The 24,331-nt window shown below is 40.7% G+C and overlaps 1 protein-coding gene across 1 annotated transcript in view; it reads left to right on the top strand.

The window, feature by feature from the left end:
- Positions 1–24,331, top strand: part of drosha (drosha ribonuclease III) — a 143,419-nt gene that overhangs the window by 87,427 nt on the left and 31,661 nt on the right. Inside the window, exons 25-29 of the mRNA XM_051940495.1 lie at positions 4,243–4,400; positions 17,308–17,413; positions 18,588–18,729; positions 21,437–21,519; positions 23,071–23,174. Of these exons, the coding sequence (XP_051796455.1) occupies positions 4,243–4,400; positions 17,308–17,413; positions 18,588–18,729; positions 21,437–21,519; positions 23,071–23,174 (593 nt within the window). The remainder of the gene's footprint in view (positions 1–4,242; positions 4,401–17,307; positions 17,414–18,587; positions 18,730–21,436; positions 21,520–23,070; positions 23,175–24,331) is intronic.

The following is a 24,331-nucleotide window of genomic DNA, read 5'->3' on the forward strand; positions in this document are numbered from 1 at the left end:
GCGTCGTGGTCAGGTTGGAGTCCTGGGGTCAACCCAAGCCGCTCTGTGGCGCAAAGTGGGGAACCTTGGCAGCGCGCCGCATGAGTAGTCATTAGCCGCTTCAGAGCCGAGGCCTCATTACCACACACTGAGGTTTCCTCTAGGTGGTCCCCTGCCAGTGGGGTAACGCCTGTTAAATCGTGCCAACCTCTAGGTAGCCTGGCAGCATCCTGACCTTTCACCTCAAGGTGATATAACCTGAGGTGATTCTTCCCTTTATCATTTATTTAACTCATTATTTATTCTATAATTGATGAAGGCCTGCAGATTTGTTGTAGGCATAGACAGATTATCGACCTGGCTGGTTGCTGTGGCCAATATTTGCCATTTTTCCAATTATCGGTACTTTAATAGACTGGCTATCGACAAGGTAAATGTGCTACGTGTCTTTGTTGTCGCCCTGTGGACTCAGAAATGTCTATCAAGCAGAAACTGCAAAAAAAAAAATAAAAATTAACAAGAAATACAAGCTGCTGCCACAAACCAAGAAATTAGCTCACAGTGGCTCAGGCTATGCTAACCACTGGAAAACAATAATTAATGTACTTGGAGATCTGGACCTTAGTGGGCAATACAAGTGATGTAACAGTGAAAGATTACGAAAATGGAGAAGAACAGAACTGATCAAAAAACCAGTAAATTAGCTTCTCCCTCAACGGGGAAAGCTATGCTAACAGCTTGACACCAAGTTAGAAAGCAGCTACAGATTACACAGAAAAAGAGTTTAGAAGGCAGGGATTGGGATAGACTGATTATGGGCCTTGCAGATTATCATGGCTGATATTTGGCATTTTTCCAATTATCGGTATGTGTATTTTTTTTTTGACTGGTAATTGGTTAAATATATGCACTACTTCACGTCTGATGCAGCCTCCTCTCTCTGCCTGTTATGACTGTGTGGTCTCAGAAATGTCTCTGAAGCAGCAAAAACTGAACACAAGCCGGAAATTAGCTCACATTGGCTAAGGCTATGGTAACGGCTAGCGGTTAAGTGAAAAGACAGTCACAGATCAACCTGATACATAGTCAGGCAAATAATAATAATACTTTAAGATCTGGTACTTAGTGGAGAGAAATAGAAAAGAACAGCAGGCAAGAGAGAAACTGATCAGCCTCAGAACTTCCTATTTTAAACACCCCCATTTCTGTTTTACATATTCAGTCATTGTCACTGTTAATGAAGAAATTTAGTTGTCAATGACAGGTTCTGACACGCTGATGAAACACTACATCTAATGCTCTTTCTTGAGTTGAATGATCAGCATTGGCATCGGCCCTAAAAAAACATATTGGTCAATCCCTAATTTGTTGGTACCAAGACCTCGTTCGGCCTCCCCACCAATATGAGGATGACAAAACAGATGTGAAAGAGGAGCTACCTTAATGAGGTCTAAGCGGACGGTAATGGCAGCTCGCCATGGCATGTGTAATTATGCGTACATGAATCTTTGGCATCCTCGCATGCATTAGCGGTGCCACTGACATGCCCCGCAGAGCGCCATGGAAGCCTTACGTGGTTTACACGCGTCTTTTTTTAGTCTTTTTCGTGTTGATTTGCCTCATCGCAGCATTGCCCCTCCACAGTAATTTACTACAACGCCATTCACATTGAGTCCAGATTACAAAATTCCTCCTCTAATTTATCGAGGAGATACAAGAGTGTCGGGGCTTTTTCTAGGGGTGGCCCTCTGAAGACCTCGGCTCTGATTCTGCTTTCTGTCTGGACTGAGCTGAAAGTGGTGCTTTGAAGCCATTTCAAACGTGTTTTTTTTTTCATAACTGCTGTTGATTTTTTTTCCTCCCCTCTTCACTTCGTTTGAAGCCTTGCTGCTGGCCATTCCCCTGAAGGATAGCTAACGCCTATGAGCGCTGAACTCGTCAGATGTCGTTAGTTACGATGCATGACATTTAAACGCCTTATGTTAATTAACAGAGAGAGAGAGAGAAGAAAAAAATAAAAACAAGGCAGGAAAGAAATGTTTCTTAGGACATATTGGAAGATGGAACCATGACATTACCGGCAGCTCTCCAATTAAAATAGTTTAAAAATACATCTCTAGCTCTATGTACTGCCTTGACATGGGAGACTTTGCTGTTTACTTGTCATTCTTTCTAGAAAGCACAGACAAAGAAAAAATGCTGGAAAATGAAGAAAGTGACCATCTTCCCCCTGGAGAGCTGTTGGATGTCATCTTTTTTTTTCTTATTTTCAAAGTTCTTTATAGTGTACAGCAAAAAAAAAAAAAAAAAAAAAAAACAGGAGCAAGCTAACAAGGTCAATTGAATGTGCTTTAGTTCCGTTTGAATGTCCAGTTGAAATTACATGTCTCGGTGTTTCTGTTTTCCGTGGAAAAGATGTCTTGGTCAAGCTAACAGTTGTACCACGTAGAGACCAATTAGACGATCCTAGCGGCCTAATTAATGCACCCATAAGGATATCTCTTGATTCAACAAACACGCATGCACATATTTTCTTAGCATATCATTTCTTTTGCTAATGAGCACAGTCACAAGCAAATACTGTAGTTAAAGCAAGCCGCATGTTTTCACTGAACCCGTATACCTCTGAACTCGCAGGGCCCCCCGAAGCCAACGTTTAAAAGCATAATCTGGAGCAATTTTCGTGACCAGAAAAGCCATTTTCTTTCAAGTCTCATCAAAGTCGCGAGGTTTGGAGTCTCTGATTTTTAGAAGAAAAAGAAAAAAAACAACTTACAGTACGACTGAGTCACCAGAGATATTAATTGACCGTAGGAATCACCAGATTTGGAGCTGTTGGACTTAAAACGTAATGACTAAGAGGTTCCATCTGCCGCAGATCATCGGAGTTGGTTTTGAGGCGGAGTGAAAGCGCAGACTCTAAACAGGCCCTCCAGCAGCACAGACTGCAGAGGTTCATTTCATTTAAAGGAATTTATGTGACACTTAAGTAAATCGACTCCATTGAGTAGTTTTTTTTTTTTTGTGTGTGTGTGTGGTTGTTAGTGGACGCATATTTATTTACTACTCTAAGCTTCACTTTGTCTCCGTTTTGGTTTCTATCCAAAGCACACGAGCACATGTTCGGTTAATTATGAGACATACGAGATGAGTTCAACAACAGCTTTTATTTGCATGAACCACAAACGAGTTATACATAAAATTTATTCCCGGCACAAGTTAAATTATTTACAATACTTGAAATGGTGCACATATATTAACCTTCTCAACTTATTTTTTTATTAAAAAATGCTCAAACTGATTAACAGCTTGTCACTAGTTGACAATGAATCTATTCATCATTGCAGCTTTAGTTTTCAATGCATTATTAGCGTATTCAGAAGACATTAAATTGCATTTGAAAGACTTTATAAAACCATTATAAAATTGTTAAACTTTAAGAAGCTGAAATCAGAGAATTGTGATCTTTTTTTCGTAAAAAAAAACATACTCAAGCACTTACTGAGTGATTTTTGTTTCTGTCATATTTTTACTCACTGTGGGCTCATTTTTCACTGCAATAAAAAGTCTAATGCAAACAGCACAACCATAACCAGAAGTACAAATAATCCGTAAATCCCTGTATTTGTGATAAACTTGAGGACAATTTTCAAATTTACTGACTGAATGATTTTATTGTTAAACTCTCTGTCTCATGCAGTTTTTAGGCTTTTTGACACATTCATAATGTGTTCTGCATGTATGCGTTATGTACGGATACCAAATCGCGTGACCAAAATATGTAGCGGGTGACAGGAATTGATGGGACTCAGAAATCAATCATTTCAGACAGATAAGTCCTTAATAGTCCACAGCAGTCAATTTTTAGTAGGATCACAATTATCTGATCGTCAGCAGGCAGCTGATGTAGTGCTCACTTGTTGTCATGGTTGCAGTGACACTATCTCACAATGATACAGAAATCTTTAGCAAATCCGTGGATCCAGTCTATAAGCTGCATCACTGCCAAAATCTAATCACTTGGTCCTTGTGTCATTTCTGACCTTCCCTGAAAATTTTGTCGAAATCCGTTAGTCCATTTTTGAGTAATGTTGCTAACGGACAGACGGACAAACGTACGCCAATCGTCACATAACTCCACCGTCCCTTGGCAGAGTAACTATTTCTACAAACTGCATGTTGACATGCTTTTCTGAACTCTTTTGCAGTCTTCCAGATCCGCATTTTGTCACCAAACCACCTTTTCTTTTGCGTTTGTTTTAGGTCCAGGAGCCTCAAACCGACCGACAGCTGATAGAAACGTCTCCGGTGCTCCAGAAACTCACCAGCTTCGAGGACTCCATCGGAGTTCTGTTCACGCATGTGCGTCTGCTGGCCAGAGCGTTCACCTTGAGGACCGTGGGCTTCAACCACCTCACCCTGTAAGTACAGTCGGCTGGTTTGTTTGTCGGTATTGAGGCCAATTAAAATGCAAAGCGAGCCAGTTTGGCTGAATTTGAAGAAGACGACGTCTTCCTTCAGAGGTGATGAGGCATGATGTGATGCATAATATGATCTGGGGGTTTTGTAAGCCAAACATTTTAAATTGTTATATCTGTTATGAATGTGGCCGCCTACTCCTCCTCCCACATCATCGTTATGTTTACCCCCTGCAGCTGATGCATGTTCTGGCTGCCCGTATTACGAATGATGGCTTAAATGTCACGTTCAAAGCACCCCGGTGAAAGATAGCCTCTTTCTGTTCATTTTTTTTGGCCTAATCTGAGGGTTTCACTGCTTAGAGAAAGAGACAAAAGACCCTCGGGACTCTGAGGACTCTATATCTGTAGTCTGCCGGTACCTGTGAGGCCATAACCCCAATGCCTCATGGGAAATGGGGTTTTGATTCACTGGGTTGTTCAGGGCAGGAGGTTTAAAATGACTCTTTCTCAATTCACTGCGTCTCTTATTTGACAGATTTCTCTCTCTTGTCGGTGAAGTGAATACTTGGACTGTAATTTAATTTAAATTGTATTGATGATGCATATAACAACTCATTGTTATGCATTTGGATTTCTTTCTGTTAATTCTGGAGTTTCACAACACCTCTGTGCTGGTTTAAGCTCTGACAAGGGAGAACTTTTTTTTTTTTTCCCTTTCCTTCTCTTCACTGCCTCTGTTATGACATTTGTTCAATAGTCAGTGAAGTTACAAACTTCTACAAAGATGACTTAAAATTGATCGGCGAGAGAACGGCTCGATCTGTTTGCAACGAAAACGTGTCATCCCTTCTGTGTAGCCGCGGCGCAAACAGGCTCATTTACTCCGAAGAGTTTGAAAAGACTCGCAATTTTACCTAACAAAATGTTTCCGCTAATGAGACTGTTCACTCCAATTTGAGGTGTTTCTGATTCCGACTACAGGAGGGTTATTTGCAATTGAAGCTTAACTCACTTCTGAGCTTTACAGCGCAACACAATAGTGGGTTTGACAGGTAAGGCAAATTAGCCTTGGCAGCGCACCTCTGATATCTTATTGGCAGGCTGCACTCTGTAATTGCTTGCTTAAGTTTTGCCACAAGGACGTTGCTCTGTGTGTGCTTTACTGTATGTGCACACATCCACACATACAGGACATGTTCTAATCCATCACTTAAATGTCAAATCTCTCCTCACTCAGGGTCAGAAAAGTTGATTAGCGGTCCAGAGGTTTGCCTCCTACTGAGCTTTACTTTAAGGACTTTCCAGCTCAAGGTTGACTCCAGCTCTGTGACATCGTGTTAAATCGACGTATACGTACGGTGGAGGTTTAATCTTATGCATTTTTTATTTCACTGGATTCCAGTGCTGCGGCTGAAAGAAAAGAATTCATATATTTTCAGGGTAATTTATGCTCATTAGCTCATTAGTAGCCAAAGGCACGTTGACCTAAATAGAGCCGACTGACTTGAAAGCTGGAACTGAGCTGTGGCTGCCCACGAGGACCAAAGGTTACACCAAAGTAGGTCACACTGTCATGATAGAGAGAAGAACGAGGTTGGATAACTGAACGGGAGGTCAGACAATAAGGTAGGCCGCAGACGAGCAGACAGGACAGCGGTTGGCCTTCGGCCTATCGTTTTGTGCAGCAGTAGAGGACAAACTGACCTAGAAGGAGATGCTGTAAGAAGCAGGAATGGGAGCTGACCGAGTCTGGAGGAGCCGGAGACCGGAGGCTGCCGTCAGACAGCAGAGATGGAGAGCTGAGGCCCCCAGGCGCTGAGCTTCCTATCTCCTCTCACAGCGGAAGAGCCGGGTGTTGCAAGAATTTCACTGTCGGTGGAAACGGATCCATCTCTCTTCAAGTTCTGTTAAGTGAAAGTAGGGTGCAGCTTCGAGAGGAGAAAGTAAGAACATTTATACGTGAAATTAAGTTTTGTCAGGTTGCACACAACTGGAAATGAATCTGCTACATTTGGAATTGCAAAAAGTCTATTTTTTCCCCCAAATTAACCCTCTCAGGTTTTGTACGAGGCCTCTGATCCACAAATTACAGGGTATTCATGTTACATTTTAGTAGGTTTGCAGGGAAATGTTGGAATATTACAACGTTGGTGTTAGTTGGGAGCAGAAAATTCATCTTTCTACTTAACTGGACAAACACAGCAATAAGGGTTGATTTCTTTTGTAGCCCCACAATATTATAGATCATATAAATCATAATACAGTCTTCTGATGTATAAAGAGTCAGTTATTAATAAGAATTAGGATATAATCATGCCAGCATCGCCACGTCAGCCATTTTGCAGCTTTGAGAAGAGAAAGTAGAAACATTTAAACATGGAAATAAGCTTTGTCAGGTCGCACAAAACTGGAAGTTGGAGTCAAATCAGTAAATCTGTAAAATTTGTGACTCTTGCAACTTCAAAAAGACAGATTTTTTTCCCTCAAGTTACCTCTCTCACATCGCACGAGGCCTCTGATTCACAGATTGTGGGGTGCAGGGAAATGTTGGCATATTACAACGTTGGTGTCAGTTGGGAGCAGAATTTCTTTGTTTGTACTCAATTTACAGAACAGTAAGGGCATATTTGCAAGTTTGATTGCTTATGTAGCCTGAGAACAAGGTATATCATGAATAGGAATCACAAAACAGTCATTAATAAGAATTGTGGTTTATTTGTGTCAGTATCCTCTAATTACACTTCAAAATCTCTTTATTTAGGCTGGCGTCCGTCACATTGTGCATAGTATAGTAAAGGCATGTCGTTGCTGCTGGTATATTGCTAAAAGTTGTACTTTCCGTGTTAAATATTCTCAGTGTAAATTAGTCCTAATTAAGGCTGAACAATTTGTGGACAAGCACAATTTTTCTGACTGTTAATTCAACTGTAATTTGCATTCTAATTATTTAAAGTTCATCTTCAGTTCTATATTCACCGTGTAATAGATTTAAAACGTGATGAAGCCTTACAACACAAGACATCATCAGAAGGCTGTCACACACGGAGGACGACATGAATTTGTCAAACAAGTGACATGACATTTAAACCCCGATGCATAATTTAGATCCTAATTTGCAGCATTTGTTAGTTGCTAATTGCATTGTTTCAAGTCGTGCACACGCGTCGCTACGACTTCGTTCTCAAACTCAAAACCGTTGCTAATTTTCTCCATCAAAGTTATTAAAATAATTGGATATGACTGTGCGCCATGGGCCTGTTTAGTCTGCATGGATTCATGAACCATTTCTGCCAACCTGTGTGCATCTCGAGCACCCCAGCTCACCTACAACTCTGGTTAAACACTGTGAAACTACTCTATGCTGCGCAATGGCAAGTTGGAGTTAGTTAGCCACATATTACGGTACCGGAAACCTATTTTGAAGAAGATTAATGATACAGAAACCCCCCACCCCGAAAGTTGACTGGATCAGTTTCTTCGGATTGTAAGTATGAAACCCAAGACATTTAAATTAGTATTTTTGACATCGGTATGTTGCAGTTTTCAGGTGGAAATACTCAGTTATGGGTCATTTTTCACATAGAGAAACACTTCTTTGGAATAATTTTTTGTAGTTTCAGAAGGAAGCTAATATAATATTAAGCTCGTAGCTGCTATATGAAGAAAAATCAGCCTTTAAGATAAGGCTTGTTCATTAAACAGCAAGTCTGTAAAGATTCTGCGTCATTAAAACTTGGCTGCAAAGTCGAGGCAATGTTTTCGCTCTGCAGTGAAAACACAATTTTCTGTTCTGTGCAGTTTTTTGCTAGAAGAGACCCAGTTTTCATTATATCAAAGTACCACTTTGAATTAATACTGATCTTTTCATGTGGTTAAAATTATTCCCGCAGCATTCGAGGAGATTCTTTGTGCCGTTTCCCTTCAAATGAAATCACACGGCTGCTGCATGTTGGAGTCCAAAGTGACCACTCCACTGGTATTTGTAGTTGCAGATTACATGTTTGAACCTCACACTAGCATGCACATGTGAAAAAAGAACATTACTTCCCTAAGAACCAAAGAGGGGGGGAAAAAAAAGGTTTTAAAAAAATGGAGTGCTGCCTTCTTTGGGAGCGGGCAGCCCATCGCCGCCTCTTCAGAAGGGCTGTTAAAGGTATTTTAGATCAAAGTCAAAGGCGAATAAAGACCTCGGCTCCACACTTTACTTCAATTTCCCCCACCTTACGGGAGCATTGTGCCTCTGCTGTTGAAGTGAATAAGGGACGGCTCTTTGTGCCGCTTCACACAGCAACACATTCCCTCTTTGACCTGCTCTATCTCTTCTTTTATACTTCCATCTCTTCCCTTTTTTCGTTTCCGTCTCTCACCATCACTCCGCCGTTCTCTCTCTCACTCTGCCTCCCATTGGATGTGAAATTAGCTCCCACTACACCTTTTCAGTCTTTTTCTACACCCGGCATACTTCTAGATTTCGGAGAAATCCGCATCAAACCCAGTCGACACACGTGTTGACATGAGGTGTGGGATGATCAGGGAGTTCCCTTTGGTCTCTGTTTCCCTCCTCTGTCACCCTCTTTTCCCAAAGTCATCTCTTCACGCTCTCATGAGCTGTGACAGAGCCTTTTCATTAAGAAGCTCTGTGATTATTTTTAATGTGGGAGTCTGCATCATGCAGCGTCCCTTCGCTCCTAATGAAGCTGTGTCCTGGACCTCAAAGACGCAGTGACATAAAAAGAAGCTTCAACTACTTCTTACATATCTGTGTCCTTGCAGTACCTGGTATATCTCAATTAAGATACATTCATTCATTGTCTGTTAATCTGTCAATTACTATCTTGAGTGTTCGATTAGTTGTTGGGACTCTGAAGTGTCAGAAAATGAAGGCATCGATTAGTGTTCCCTAAAGCACTAAATGCCAAATTTCTTGGTTTGTCCACAATCAAAAGAAGACAAACAAGCCCCAAAATCTTCATTTTTGAGAAGCTGGAATCTGAGATATGTTGCTTCCTAAAATTTTTGAGTAGTTGTTTGGCCTCTACAATGTCAAAAAAAAGTTGGTCCGGGTGTCCCAAAGTCCAATATGGCAAATGTCTGACTTGTCCACAATCCAAAGAGGTTAAACAAACAAACAAAAAAATCTATCAATCATAGGCGATAACTTTTAATTTTCCTTAACTTCTAATGAAGCTAATTTATCATCAGTTAATCTGTCAGTTACTTTCTTGAGTATTTGATTAGTTGTTCGGTCTCTAAAATGTCAAAAAAAATGTTGGTCTGGGTTTCCCAAAGCAGTAGATGACAAATGTTTTGTTTTGTTCACAACCCAAATAGAATAAACAAAGCAGAAAATGTGGAATCGGATAGAAACTATAATTTTTTTCAAAATACTTGGCAGTAAGTTTAAACACTCCTTAACTTGTAGTGAAGCTCATTTAATGTTATTAAACTGTCAGTTTCTTTCTTGACAGTTCAATTAATTGTTTGTTCTGTAAAGTCTTAGAAAATGGTGAAAGTGTCGATCGGTGTTTCTCACAGCACTAGATGCCAAATTTGTTGGTGTGTCCACAATCAAAAGAGAATAAACAAGGTAGAAAATATTCAGCTTTAAGAAGCTGAAATCCGAGATTTGTTGGTTTATCTGTCGATAACTTTTAAGAACTTGTTTGGTCTCTAAAATGTCAAAAAATGTTGATCTGGATTTCTCAAAACCTGAGATGACACATGTCTTGTTTTGTCCACAAGCCAAAGACAGGCAGTTTACTGTAATAGAGGAGGAAAGAAATCAGAAAATGTTCAATTTTAAGATGCTCTTCAATAATCTTTAGGTATATATCAATTATAATGCATTATGGTTGCAACTAGATAAGGATTCAAGTAGGTGTTCAGTCTCTAAAATATCAAAAAATGGCAGAAAAATGTCAGTTTGTGTTTTCAGAAGTCCAAGATACTAAATGTCTTGTTTTGTCCACAAAGATATTTAGTTTACTGTCATAGAAGGTAAGCAAGCAGAAAATATTCAATTTTAAGAAGCTAAAATTGGACATTTTAGAGGTTTTTACCTTAAAAAAATTATCAAAATAATTGAAAACTAATCGATATAGTTGAAGCCTTAGTCTGTTGTCATGCATACTTATAAGCGTACACGATAACAGATTACAAGGGCTATGAGGTAGTTTAAGTGATGGACATATTGTATTATAAGTTCAGCATTCATAATACATAGAGACACCAGCATTTCAGAGGAATTACACTCTTAGACAGTTATAAAGAACTAAAGAGAACTTCTCTAGCATCACTTTGTGAGCTTTGAATAAAATGACAGCACGACATGAATCATCTCTGGGCACTTCACATTGTAACGTCAAGACCTTAAGATATTATACTGTAGAGAAAAATCCAACAAAATCTATTTTAGTGGGAGGAAAAAAACTCCCTTTTAAAAAGAAGAAACCTCTGGCAGAACCAGGCTTGGGGAGGGTGGCCTTCTGCCTCGACCGGGTGGGGTGAGGTAAAGGGGGAAGACTAAGAAGATAGAATTGAAACGGATAAACAACAGTGGTGAGATCAAACTCCAGAGCCAGAAATACCTGAAAGAAAGATAAACTACTTTAAAAAGAAGACATGAAATTTATCACATGCAATGTTGGTATAGAAATATATGGAGAGTGAAGTTACACACGTGGACAAAATTGTTGGTACCCTTCATTTAAAGAAGGAAAAACCCACAATTCTCACTGAAATCACTTGAAACTCACAAAAGTAACAATAAATAAAAATTTATTGAAAATTAAATAATCAAAATCAGCCATCACTTTTGAATTGTTGATTAACATAATTATTTAAAAAAACAAACTAATGAAATAGGGCTGGACAAAAATGATGGTACCCATAACTTAATATTTTGTTGCACAACCTTTTGAGGCAATCACTGCAATTAAACGATTTCTGTATTTGTCAATGAGCGTTCTGCAGCTGTCAACAGGTATTTTGGCCCACTCCTCATGAGCAAACAGCTCCAGTTGTCTCAGGTTTGATGGGTGTCTTCTCCAAATGGCATGTTTCAGCTCCTTCCACATATGTTCAATGGGATTCAGATCTGGGCTCATAGAAGGCCACTTTAGAATAGTCCAACGCTTTTCTCTCAGCCATTCTTGGTTGTTTTTGGCTGTGTGTTTTGGATCGTTGTCCTGTTGGAAGACCCATGACCTGCGACTGAGACCAAGCTTTCTGACACTAGGCAGCACATTTCTCTCCAGAATGCCTTGATAGTCTTCAGATTTCATCGTACCTTGCACACTTTCAAGACACCCTGTGCCAGATGCAGCAAAGCAGCCCCAAAACATTACTGAGCCTCCTCCATGTTTCACCGTAGGGACAGTGTTCTTTTCTTCGTATGCTTGGTTTTTGAGTCTATGAACATAGAGTTGATGTGCCTTACCAAAAAGCTCCAGTTTGGTCTCATCTGTCCAAAGGACATTCTCCCAGAAGCTTTGTGGCTTGTCAACATGCATTTTTGCAAATTCCAGTCTGGCTTTTTTATGAGTTTTTTTCAGCAGTGGTGTCCTCCTTGGTCGTCTCCCATGAAGTCCACTTTGGCTCAAACAACGACGAATGGTGCGATCTGACACTGATGTACCTTGGCCTTGGAGTTCACCTTTAATTTCTTTGGAGGTTGCTCTGGGCTCTTTGGATACAATTCCAACGATCCGTCTCTTCAATTTGTCATCAATTTTCCTCTTGCGGCCACGTCCAGGGAGGTTGGCTACTGTCCCGTGGGTCTTGAACTTCTGAATAATATGAGCCACTGTTGTCACAGGAACTTCAAGCTGTTTAGAGATGGTCTTATAGCCTTTACCTTTAAGATGTTTGTCTATAATTTTTTTTCGGATGTCCTGGGACAATTCTCTCCTTCGCTTTCTGTTGTCCATGTTCAGTGTGGTACACACCTTTTCACCAAACAGCAGGGTGACTACTTGTCTCCCTTTAAATAGGCAGACTGACTGATTATGAGTTTGGAAACACCTGTGATGTCAATTAAATGACACACCTGAGTTAATCATGTCACTCTGGTCAAATAGTTTTCAATCTTTTATAGAGGTACCATCATTTTTGTCCAGGCCTGTTTCATTAGTTTGTTTTTTTAAATAATTATGTTAATCAACAATTCAAAAGTAATGGCTGTTTTTGATTATTTAATTTTCAATAAATTTTTATTTATTGTTACTTTTGTGAGTTTCAAGTGATTTCAGTGAGAATTGTGGGTTTTTCCTTCTTTAACTGAGGGGTACCAACAATTTTGTCCACGTGTGTATAGGTGCACTGGTTGCAAACAAAGTGTACAACAACCGCGATTATCAAAGCCATCAAGTCAAGTATGAGGTCTTCCTTAAACAGCAACATTAAATGGCACCATCACATTTAACGCAGTTTCCAATGGGGTCCAATTGCATTAACAGCACATTCATGACATCATGTAAATGTATTATTGCATAAAAGTTTTTGCAAATGTGTGTAATCATGCTACTAATCTTAAAGTTCACAAGCATTCATATCATAAGTTTACTTGTAATTAAATGATAGTACGACGAAACAAAAGTCACAGTGATTATCAATGTCATTAGTTTCTGAAACGTTACATTTGAATTAAAACCGAAAATGGAACCATCCTCCTGACTGCAGTGGCCATCCACAAGAGACTGGGGTGGTTTTAGGCACCAGAACTGGTGTAAATGTGCTTCCAAGATTGAGGCAAGGTTTTGCCAACCTACACCAGATAAATTTAAGTTAAGAAACGAGCATCTGCACATCCACCAGTATTAAAAATTCATGCAACAGCTGCAGGATAACATGAAATCTGTGATTCCTGCCCAGCAGAATCCCCACTCAGTCATCTCCATAAGTTTGTGGTCTGGTCTCCACGATACCTCCATAGCTCGGCCTTGAATGCCTGCCATGACTGGTCCAAGTGCAGGGTTTGGGCTCCAGTTTTTGGCTCAACAAAAGCCCTTTTATAGAAGTCTGTGCGGTGGTCAAATTTTCTATATCTGTTGGTGTCTGCTGTGAAGCTCGCCATTCATCAGTGACAGTTTGCGAGCCACCTCTCACATGATGTATTATGATTGGCAGGAGATTGTATCTGGAGTGGCCTCTCAGCGGCCAAAGGCCGAACGGGCTGAAGGATGAAAAGCTCTGCACATCAGCTGACAAGTGTCGCTCAGCCATTACCGCTCAGATTAAAGACAAGCGGTGAAATGAAGGAAAATTGCAGTTTTAATTTCCTATTAGAGACCCTAGAGCTAGTTAGTTTTGTTATATAGTCTAGTTTATCACCAGAGGAAGATTGTCAGTGCAGTCTTTAGTTTGTTAGATGTATAATTTCAAGCTCAAAGTGGCTTCAAACAAGGATTCAACACCTTTATGATGAAATCACTTCACACAGACAGCAATTTCACACTTAAAACGCCCAGTTTACTTTGAAATGAACTTAAAAATTACCCGATGTAGGTAGGCTGATCCCAGGCAGTCTTGCGCCATTGGCCACTGCGTTTGATGTGATGATGCCATTTTCTGTTTTAATTAGAATGTCACCTTTTTTAGAGAAGAAAGACTTCACATCACTTGGATTTTTTTTAATCTTGTACCTTATTTGCAGCCACCAAAAAAGCTGCTTTTAAATCCTCCAAATTGTTGTAGCATCGTTTAACTGCTAATAAACTATTGATACAAATACTTCAGAAACTTTGTTATAAATTCTATGAATATAATCATTATAATAACAATGTCTTAACAATGTGCTTGTAATTCATTAGAGATGCATCCAAAGTCCTACTCTTTTTTCTTGTTTTAAACATTTAAATGGGCTCTGAGACCCCTTTTCCTCTTATAAAGTGAAGATTTTGTCATGTTTAACCCACTAAATCTTAAAACTCACCAGCAAGATTGAAAAGCATGTTTTGTTTTAACCATATCACCAAAATTACACCATTTATTTGAGCCAAAACTGTCAATTTTCAGCTTCATGACCATCATTGAACACATCGTGTGTGGCGTAAAGTTCCGACAGAAAAAGTCCGTCTTGATATGTTTAATAATCGCTTTGCGCTCGATTCTGTGAAAAAAAAAAAAAAAAGAAAATATAGAAAAAGATTTGCTGATTTCTTGTGTTTTTATTGTTCCATGTTAACCATTTTGAACATTTGGATTGTTTTGATGGAAAAAATAGCAAATCTGCGACTGTCACCATCTGTCAATAAACTTCTATCTTTTTTCTACGACTACGTGGGTGAGAGAAGTGATTTTGAAAACAAGCTTTCCTCTGTTACTAAAGGTGGGGTTAGATGAGAGTTCAAATACTTTCATCAGAAGAACAAATTTCCAGCTTTGCAAATGTAAGAAACGACTGTTTTTCACTCTTTTTGCATTCTGATAAATCGACTCTCTTTGGCCTTTTAACGTTCCTTGTGCTGAAAAATTATTAAACAGAAAGAAAAGATTAAAAGAGCGAGTAATCGAGAGTTACGACTCGCTGCTAAACGCACCGTTTTCACCTAACCTCAGATCTCTTTGGCTCAGATACGCCGCGGCTCATAAAAGGCAGAGCCGCCAAAAATTGAACAATAAACTTTGACCTTTCTCCCGCTTTGATGTCAACCTCCTCCTCGTCTTCCACCTTCTGCATCTTTCTCTCTCATCTTCAGACTTGGCCTCCTGCTTGGAGCTCATGGATGGATATGTGGCTCCCTGCTCGAATGGCTTCACTTACCCCCCACCCCACCCTACCGACGCTTCCTGCCTGCCTGGCACAGCACCAGCCCACATCTGCAATGCTAATCCATAATTCTGTTTAATTAATGACCATTACAGCAGCAGCCCTCTCAGGCTGTCATGTGTGGGGACAGGAATTGTTAAAAAATGTTCTCCAAACCTGCGCCGCCTAAGGATTTTTGACAGGCTGACCTGCAGGTGTACCGAAGCCTTTTCCCATTCCCCACCACCTTTATTTTTAAGGGTTCAAGCACCAGGGGTATCCCATTGAAACCCATTGGTTTTTATTTTACTTTCTTAGTTCACCGAAAGGAATGCATTTTTGAGGCCCAAAAAATATTTGATAACACGTAAAAATTTGTACTCACATCAGGACCTGCAAAAATTTGATATTTTAGGGGAATGGCTCAATAGCGCCCCCTGCAATATGAAAATTCAGCCCCCAAACCACGTTTCACCTACAGCTATGAAATTCGATACGGGTATGTAACTCGTCAGGACACACAAAAAAGCCTCTTGCACAAAACCCAACAAGAAGTCAGCCATCTTGAATTATGATTCTTTTTTGGATGATTTTGTGTCATTAGTGGGCATTTTCAAAAGCTCTAAATTCAAACAGGGTAACCACAAGAGAGCTCAAATTTGGCCAGGGTGTACACCAGTCATGGGTGATCAAAACTGATCAAAATGCTCTGCGAAACTCTGAGGGCATGGAAATGGCAACCAGCGGCTTGCGGCCATTTTGGATGTTTTGCCATGAAACAGGAAGTGCTCTCCATATCGCCTTGACATGCTCCAATCTGCCTCAAAGTTTACATGTATGATCAGACTCCCACCATGATGACATTCACAGGCCAATATACGCTACTTGGTGGACATTTTGATTGGCTCACTATGAAACAGGAAGCACTCTCTAAATAGCCTGCACATGTTCCAATCTGCCTGAAACTTTCCATGGTTGACCACAGTCTGGCCTTCATCAGATACACAGGGTGAAATACACTCTGTCGCAGCGCCACCTGGTGTACATGCTTGGATTCGCTGACCAGCAAGGATGTGAGGACTCGATCAATGTTGCTTGCAGCTTGAATATTTGAATTGCAATCAAAGCCCAGAGTTTCCTTCATAAGGGCTGCTACTTCAGGCAGCCTCCGAGTTGTCACACAGTCTGTCAGAGCAGCCGTTCCCAGAGGCTGCCCATGAAATGTACATCGCCGTTTTCTGTTAAAGGACTAAAAGCCTGGTAGATTTGTCGAGAGAGCATGATGCCTTTCATGCCCCACTGATGTGTAACTGAGTGACCTCATGTGAAACCCTCCCTGCTCCCATTTTTTCCATCTTTTTTTTTCTCCCCGTCTCACTTTATCCAACCGTTTCACTTCCTTCCTCTTCTTCTGCAGCTCTATTTTTTCCCCAAATCAACCAGATTGGGAAAAAAAAAAGTTCCCAGCAGACCCCGTCAGTCTGTTTTTTTTCCTACGATTACATAAATAAAGCAAATTAGGTTAATTTTGTAAGCTACAAGCCCTTGAAATTTGCAGTATTTCCATTTTCCCTGCCTTTTTTAAGCCACAGGACAGAACACAGACACATGAAATTCTTTAAATGAAAAACACATTTGACTTCTGTTAAAAACTGCAACCTAATCAGTTTTACATCCACTCCAAGTGTCACAATATAATCACTAAAACTTGATTTGTTTTTCTTGTTACCAACCTTAATCATCAGTACTACGGGATGTATCATAAAATGTCTGCAGCCTAACATTTTTTGTGTTATAACTTCAGTTTATTTAATGAAGCCATGCTAACTTTTACCTTCATACTATGTAAACTTTGCAAGTTACAGGCCCTTGAATTTGGATGAAATTTGCATTATTTGCCGTGTTTTTTAATAGCATTTCTGAGCCATCGTAGGAAATAGATGCATTAAATTTTCAGGGCAACAAAAAAGCCTTATGAATCCTGTTAAAAACTGTCCACAACATTTTTGACCTGTAAGAGCCTGTAACTGGGACGTATTCAGAGTATGAAGGTAAAATGTCGCCTGCTTTCATTAAATATACGGAAGCCAATTCTGAAGGTTTCAGGTTGATTTATTTCTGTATGGAATAAAAATCTTTTCTTCTTTTCTTCTTCTCCAGCGGCCACAACCAGAGGATGGAGTTTCTGGGTGACTCGATCATGCAGTTGGTGGCCACGGAGTATCTCTTCATCCACTTCCCTGATCACCACGAAGGACATTTAACGGTGAGATCAAACCTTTTGTCGCACACAAACTCCTCACAGACTGTTTTTTCCCACCAAATACTTTTCACATCTACACCTGCGTTTTGTCTTTAGTCTGTCTTCTGAAACTGCTGGTCTTTGCTTTTTTTCTTACCTGAAAAGAAGTTGCAGGTGCGCTTTTGTGTGCACGTATGTGTTGTTTCTTTTCCTTCCCATCACTCTGCGAATCTCCAGGTGCCATCCAGGTTTTCACCCCTTTCCTTCTTTCGCTTGTTTCCGACAAAATAACTCTCTTCCACTCCTCGCCTCACACTGTGCCTGTATGTTTACTGTACTCCTTGTGATGGGTATTGTCATGAGACAAAATTGTTCACTGGTTTTCAATAACACATCTTTGTTGGCACTTTTTTTCCTTAGCCGGAGCTGTCAAGCGTCTGAAAAAGTTGCGTGCGCGAGAGCTCATGTGCTAAACTCGCACGGCTTACAACACACAGGTATAAAGCAAATGATCGCACTTTGAACGTGCGAGTCCATTTTTTGACAGCGTCAAACGGCATTACAACTCCCTCTTTTCACTCGAGCGTCAACTCTTCAGAAGGCCGACCGCTCTAGGCTTGGAGGGATTGAACCGGACTCAAACCCAACGAGAACCTCTGCGGTTAGATATTTATTTATAGATATTTTCTGCCGTGACGTCACTCGTGTGAAAGCTTCCAGCGAGCTTTTTCGTTCGAAGGACTGAAAGCTCCGACAAATGCCCAAGAGTCGAGATGGGGCCACATCTGAAATGGATTTCAAATCTGGGGGGGAAAAAATAAAAAAAAATCAAAAAGTGCTCATTCAACTGGTGTTAGAGTGTTAGTGTGGCTGCGATTGTGATTGCGTGTGTGTAGCTAAGGAGGGCATATCACAGCAAGACAGACTCACAGTCATATTGCATTCCATTTGCTCTTTTTCCACATCTCGCAGCTATATTTAACATGTTTGTGTTTTTCCTTTTAGAGACTTAAATGTACCTCAACCAGTCGAACATGTTGTCATCCGCTCGGCTCCGATGCAATATTTAACAGAAGCAACGTGCAATCTCTCTGAAACATTTACTCCGCGTATGTCTTAGATGAATTGTTCCGTTTTCGTGTCTTTTCTGTTTTCTGTACACTTCCATGCAGGTAAAGTCTGTTTGTTTTTCCCGCAGCTCCTCCGCAGTTCGTTGGTGAACAACCGGACGCAGGCCAAAGTGGCCGAGGAGTTGGGGATGCAGGACTTCGCCATCACCAACGACAAAACCAAGCGGCCGGTCGCGCTGCGGACCAAGACGCTGGCCGACCTGCTGGAGTGTACGTCCTGCAGCTCTTTGGTTGATTTCCAGAAATGTAAAACCGATAGACAGGCAATCTTTGCAGACCCCCATTCAACCTCTCTCCTCGTACGTCTCGGCAGAATGTGCAGTTTAAGACGGCAGCATAAAGTGCCGTTATTGATTTCTTTGTTCCCTTTGTGTTAGATGTCAGACAGTCACTTTTCTTCTGAAGAGGCTGCAAGATGCTCCCTATGTGCTTAGCATGACTAGAGTAGTCACTGATGTTTTTTTTATTATTTTATTTGTAATCCCACAAGCTCCAGCTGCCACAATCTCCCACAGTTAATAAGCTATTAATAACCTTGTGGTTTTCTCCAGGCTTAATAGAATTTCTTAGAATAAGACCTCCAAAGTGTGTTTTTCACATTTGGCAGCTGAAGAAAAAAATAATCAATTATCCAGTTGTTATTTTTATCAGCCCCAATTTAGGCAGACAGAAAGACTTTTGGGTATTCAGGATAATATAAATGAGAGTTGGTAGGTTTACACTAGCTGCTAAATGTGACATTTTCGTCCGTTTTTTTTAAGACGCCAGTGGCTTCAAGGTAGTGAGTCTCATAACTGCAGCATAAAAAGCATCACATTGATGAAAATACAGCCAGTTTATGTTCTTCATTAGTCTCTTTCTTGATTGAACAATGAAACTGAGTTTCTTTAGAATGATTAATGAAGCAAAATCAAGATTAGTTTGCTCTAGAGGCAACAGCTTACTTACATTTTGAAGCTATTTTGGTTTGTATACGCCCTATTATCGTTCAGTGCGGTATTCTAAATGTTCGACCACCTGACAATAAGATTGAAGAATAACCGGCTAGAACTTTCTTCGAAGTTTCAGTGTAGCTTTACAGCGTCGACTAATATCACAAAAAATGTGGAAATATGGATTAAAATCAAAATAATTCATATTTGCCTGATGAATTTAGTCCTTTTATTTGCTAGATGTGAATTAAGAGGTTCTGTCTTTGGAATACATAATAACAAAATCCGATTCAGCTCGATAGTATTTGGTGATTTGAAAGTTTTATTGACTATTTCTCCAAGAAAAATGTAAATTGTTTGTATTTACCTGCCGTCTAACTACATTTAGTAAGTTTTTAGCTACAATATTCCAACCTCTCATCATAATTCAGTCTTATTTAACGAAAAAAAAAGCCACTTTTAATTGTATGTGTGCAGCAGTAGTAGCAACAGGAACTTGTTTTCTGGTCCCTGCCATGTTTTTACTCACTGTGGGCTCATCTTTCACTGCAATTTAAAGTCCCTCACCTCTACGGAAACAGAACAACAATGGTTTGGTAGCTGAAAAGTCACTGAATTTTTGTGACATTTCTGGCCAAAAACATTTAGAAATATGAATTAAAATCACAATTCTACATATTCAGCTGATGAGTTATGTTGAAATATATGTCTAAACCTGAATTATGGTTGTGTTTTTTGGATTTCATGATAAAAAATCCTGATGGTATTAGGGGATACAGATGCTACATTACCTATATCTTAAAAAACAATTGTTTTTGCCTGCTGTCTGCCTACATTTAGTACATTTTTAGGAACTTGTTTTGTGGTCCCTGCCACATTTTTACCTACTTTGGGCCCATTTTTCTCTGAAATTTTAAATCTTGCACCTCTACAAAAACAGCCCAACACTGACTAGAAGTAGAGACCTAAAAAGTGTATTTTTTTGTACTTAAAAAGTGATTCATCATGAAAATTAAAAACCAAAATTGGAATTTCGTTGTCCTCGACACATGTGCAACATTTCCAAATATCCACTGTTGTTACACATGAAAACTGCAAAAAAAAAAAAAAAAAAGAAGTAATACAAACAATGTATTTTACCATTGGATCTAAACACAGATAAATACATTTCTTTTTACCCGCTTACACATCTTCTAAAGTCCATATTAAGCCAACGGGAGAGCAAACAGAAACAGGCACAGCAGTGGCAACAAAACAGAAAATAAACCATCCCAGATTGGCAGAATCAGAACAAAAAAACTGGGAAAAACAAAGAAAGAAAAGAAGCGCTAATGCGTTCCAGGTCAGCATTCGGTAGGCACGAATCACAAAACAACACGGTGCTTCATATCATTTGCTTTTCAAATGATCCCTGAAAGTTTCGGGCCGGAGCAGGGTTGATGACACGGGGGGAAGACGAAGGGGCGGCGCTGGAAATGAGTGCAGCTCTTCTGTATATGAGCCGTCGTGCCCCGAAGCTACAGCAGAACCTCGCTGGCCTCCTGAAATATTACCTATTATTCTTCTCCCGTGTCCCGCCGTCTTAGTCACAGCCGATGCAAGCGAATGGAAAAGAAAAGGAAAAAAAAAACGGAGATGAGATGAAGATGACACCTACTGCTTACATTTCAAATCTTTTTTTTTTTTGACCGTCCGTTACTCTCAATTCAGCTTGACATACACTTTTATCTTATATGTGACATAGATGTTTCCTTGAACTCTGTGTGGCCCTCGCTATGCCAATTTCCAGTTTGATGGAAGAAGGAAAAAGGCAGGCGACTGCATCTTTCCCAGTTGTTTACGTTAACGCCGCCGTGGCCTTCCACAGCTGGGTCTGTCTCCTAGTCTTTGTTAATGCTCCATCAAAAGTAGCTCCTGAACAGACCTTTCTCTTTTGTGTGTCGCTTTATGTTTACTCTCTTCTTTTTTCCTCTTTCTTTTGGCAGCTTTCATCGCCGCTCTCTACATCGACAAGGATCTGGAGTTTGTGCACACCTTCATGAACGTCTGCTTTTTCCCCCGGCTGAAGGTGAGCCCTTATTGATAGCAGCTCGCCGCTCTCACCTGATCAATGAGCGGCTGAGCCGGGATGTGGGGGGGAACCTGAGAGAGAACTAAGGATTTGACAGGGAGTGGAGCTAATGGCTGTGCCCTAATGGCGCCGGCCGTCGATGCAAAGCCTGGAGTGGTTCTCGGCTCTTGAATGCCTCTCACAATGGCAGCTCGGGGCCGCTATTTTAGTCATCTTTAATGGGAATCGCAACGGTGTCGGGATGCATGTATGGGGCTGTTAATGTTGGTCATCAGTGTTTTTCTATTGATCCGAGAAGTGCTGTTGATGGCGGCCGCTCCTGGAGCTGAATAAGTCGAGAAGGCTTCACCAGTCAGATGTGGATAAGAAAAGACAGGCGTTCTATCCGGCGACCAAATCCAAATTTAGACCACTTTCCTGCTAATACAGCCGCCATGGTAGAAGATGCGAACTATCAAACACACTCTGGTACCTAAACAGGCATGCACACACATTCGTGTACCCACACAGCGCGGACCTCTCCTTGTGAAGCTGCTGCAGTGGTCTGATATGCCATGCTAATTGCTGTCTTGGTGTGCCTCTCCAGGGAGAATTCCCAGCTCTAGAGGAGCTGAGCTTTGCGTCATGGTCGCTGCAAGAGAGCACCTCATTTCCACTTCCAAGAGAAAAAGTTGTGAAACAGCCAGCACGTCTCCTTACATAGCCTTCTGGAAACCACAGTGTTGCACACTGTGCTGCTTCATCCAATTTGGATGGAAATAGAGAGGCAAAACCAGGGAAATAAATGCGCCTTTTCCTTATGTTCGCGTCTTTTTTCTTTTCTTTGCTGCAGTGCGTGGTTATACATATACAGGGAGTTTGCACGAGTGTGAATGCATCTGTGGGAATGGCTTGTACTGGAGGTGGGCTATAAGCTACGCTCTTTTACAAAACAGCCGAATTTCTCTGCTTTAGGCTAAAGGAGTGTGGATGCCCCCCAGAGAGAGGAAAAGTGGGAAAGAAAAAAGGGGCAAGTAAAGCACGGGAGCAAGAACAGTAGCGATGGTGGGTTGGGGGGTAGCAAAGCGGGAGAGAGTAGGGTAGCGCGAGCAACAGAAGCAGAGGCACTCTTTGTAGAAAATTAATAGGAGCAGACAGTTCTGGATTCAAAGTCTGCCTTTTTATGACAAGGCTGCTTCCCTGTTAATGGAAGGGCTTTTAGAAGTCCCCCTTGGATAAGAGAAATGTATCAGGGCTGCACACCTGGGAGACTCCCAGACGCTCTTTATTTCTGGCCGGGGATTGGCTTTTGTCTTAAGTAGCCTGTGATTTGTACTCACCACGAAGACAGATGGAGAGCCAGTCAGAGAGGGAGAGAGCAAATAAGTCAGTCCAAAAGGAAGGGGGGGTTAAAAGCATGGAGATGGCAAGAATGAAATAAAAGCATGGGCGACCGGCGGAGAGAGCTGCGGCTGATTTCTATTCCTTGTGTTTCTGATTCTTTGAAAGAAGTTGGCGGCAGGGGAGGAAGGAGTTTTGATTACATGTGGGCTGTGTTTTGTGTTGCAGGAGTTCATCCTGAACCAGGACTGGAACGACCCCAAGTCCCAGCTGCAGCAGTGCTGTTTGACCCTGAGAACGGAGGGCAAGGAGCCCGATATCCCGCTCTACAAGTAAGACCCCAGAAAACATGGCGAGGCGCTCCGAAGTGGAGCTTTAGGAAGTAAAGCAATCGCTTCATGTGCCCAGAGTGACATTTTGTTTAGAGCTTTAGGAATCCTGATTGAATTTCTTGTGCCAGATATTGCTTAGATAGCAGAATTCCATAACAACACGCAATATACAGCACAAAAATAAGCCAAAATAAGGCTAGAAAAGAAAGAAGTAGCACCGGCAATAATAGTGATGTCACACGATATAGATAGAAATGCTGCAAATGGTTTCGTAAGTTATTCTGAAAATCAGATGAGAAGATAAAATGACCAACACCTGACAACTGTAGGTGTACTGCTGCACTCCACCTTTTTCCCCCTCAAATTGTGGATGAGAAATACTGAAAATCAGAATAATACCTTGTTGTATTGATTGATTCACAGCTCAGGCATTGAGTATGAATGTATGACAAAGCTGGTAACCTTTGAGTGGCACAGTGGATTCAAGTCTATTCTCCACTCAGCTTATGTTAACATTCTTTCTTTCATTCATGATGCTTTCTTTATTTGTGGTGCAGAGAGGCATTACAAACCCTGTGGGCCACTTGTGCTTGCAGGACATAAAAGCTCATTTAGCTTCTCTTTTATAGTCTAGACTATCAGATAAGCTTGACCTCTGCAACTTTTCTTTACCACTGATGCTTGAATGCACCTTCATTTGCTTGAAACAAGTGAATGGATTTATTCAGAGCACAAGCTAGCTCTGTTCATTGGTCTGTACATTGCTAATTACAACCTGCTACATCCATGGTAATGTTCCAAACTACTTAGATATCTGCCTGATAATATTTTAAACTAATATAAACTGGTCTAATGTTTAATTGAATTTTACATTGATCGATATTAGCGAGAATCTCAGTCTGATGCCTTGTTTACACGACAAACAAGCCGCAAAAATCAGCTACTTCATAATAAATTGGGATGTAAAAATGCTGTTTGAATTTATCCTGAGTTGATTTCACAATTAAATGCCAATTGGAGGTCATTAAGCTTCTCGACGTTGTCATGGTGCCCTTTTACTAGTTAAGCTACCCCGATGCTCCAAGGTTGCTACATTATTAAACAGTAAGAGCTACTACAGCTTAGTCTGCAATGCTTAAAGTGTATATTATCTGGGA

This window comes from Acanthochromis polyacanthus, chromosome 20 (assembly GCF_021347895.1).
Source record: "Acanthochromis polyacanthus isolate Apoly-LR-REF ecotype Palm Island chromosome 20, KAUST_Apoly_ChrSc, whole genome shotgun sequence".
Classification (NCBI taxonomy): domain Eukaryota; kingdom Metazoa; phylum Chordata; class Actinopteri; family Pomacentridae; genus Acanthochromis; species Acanthochromis polyacanthus.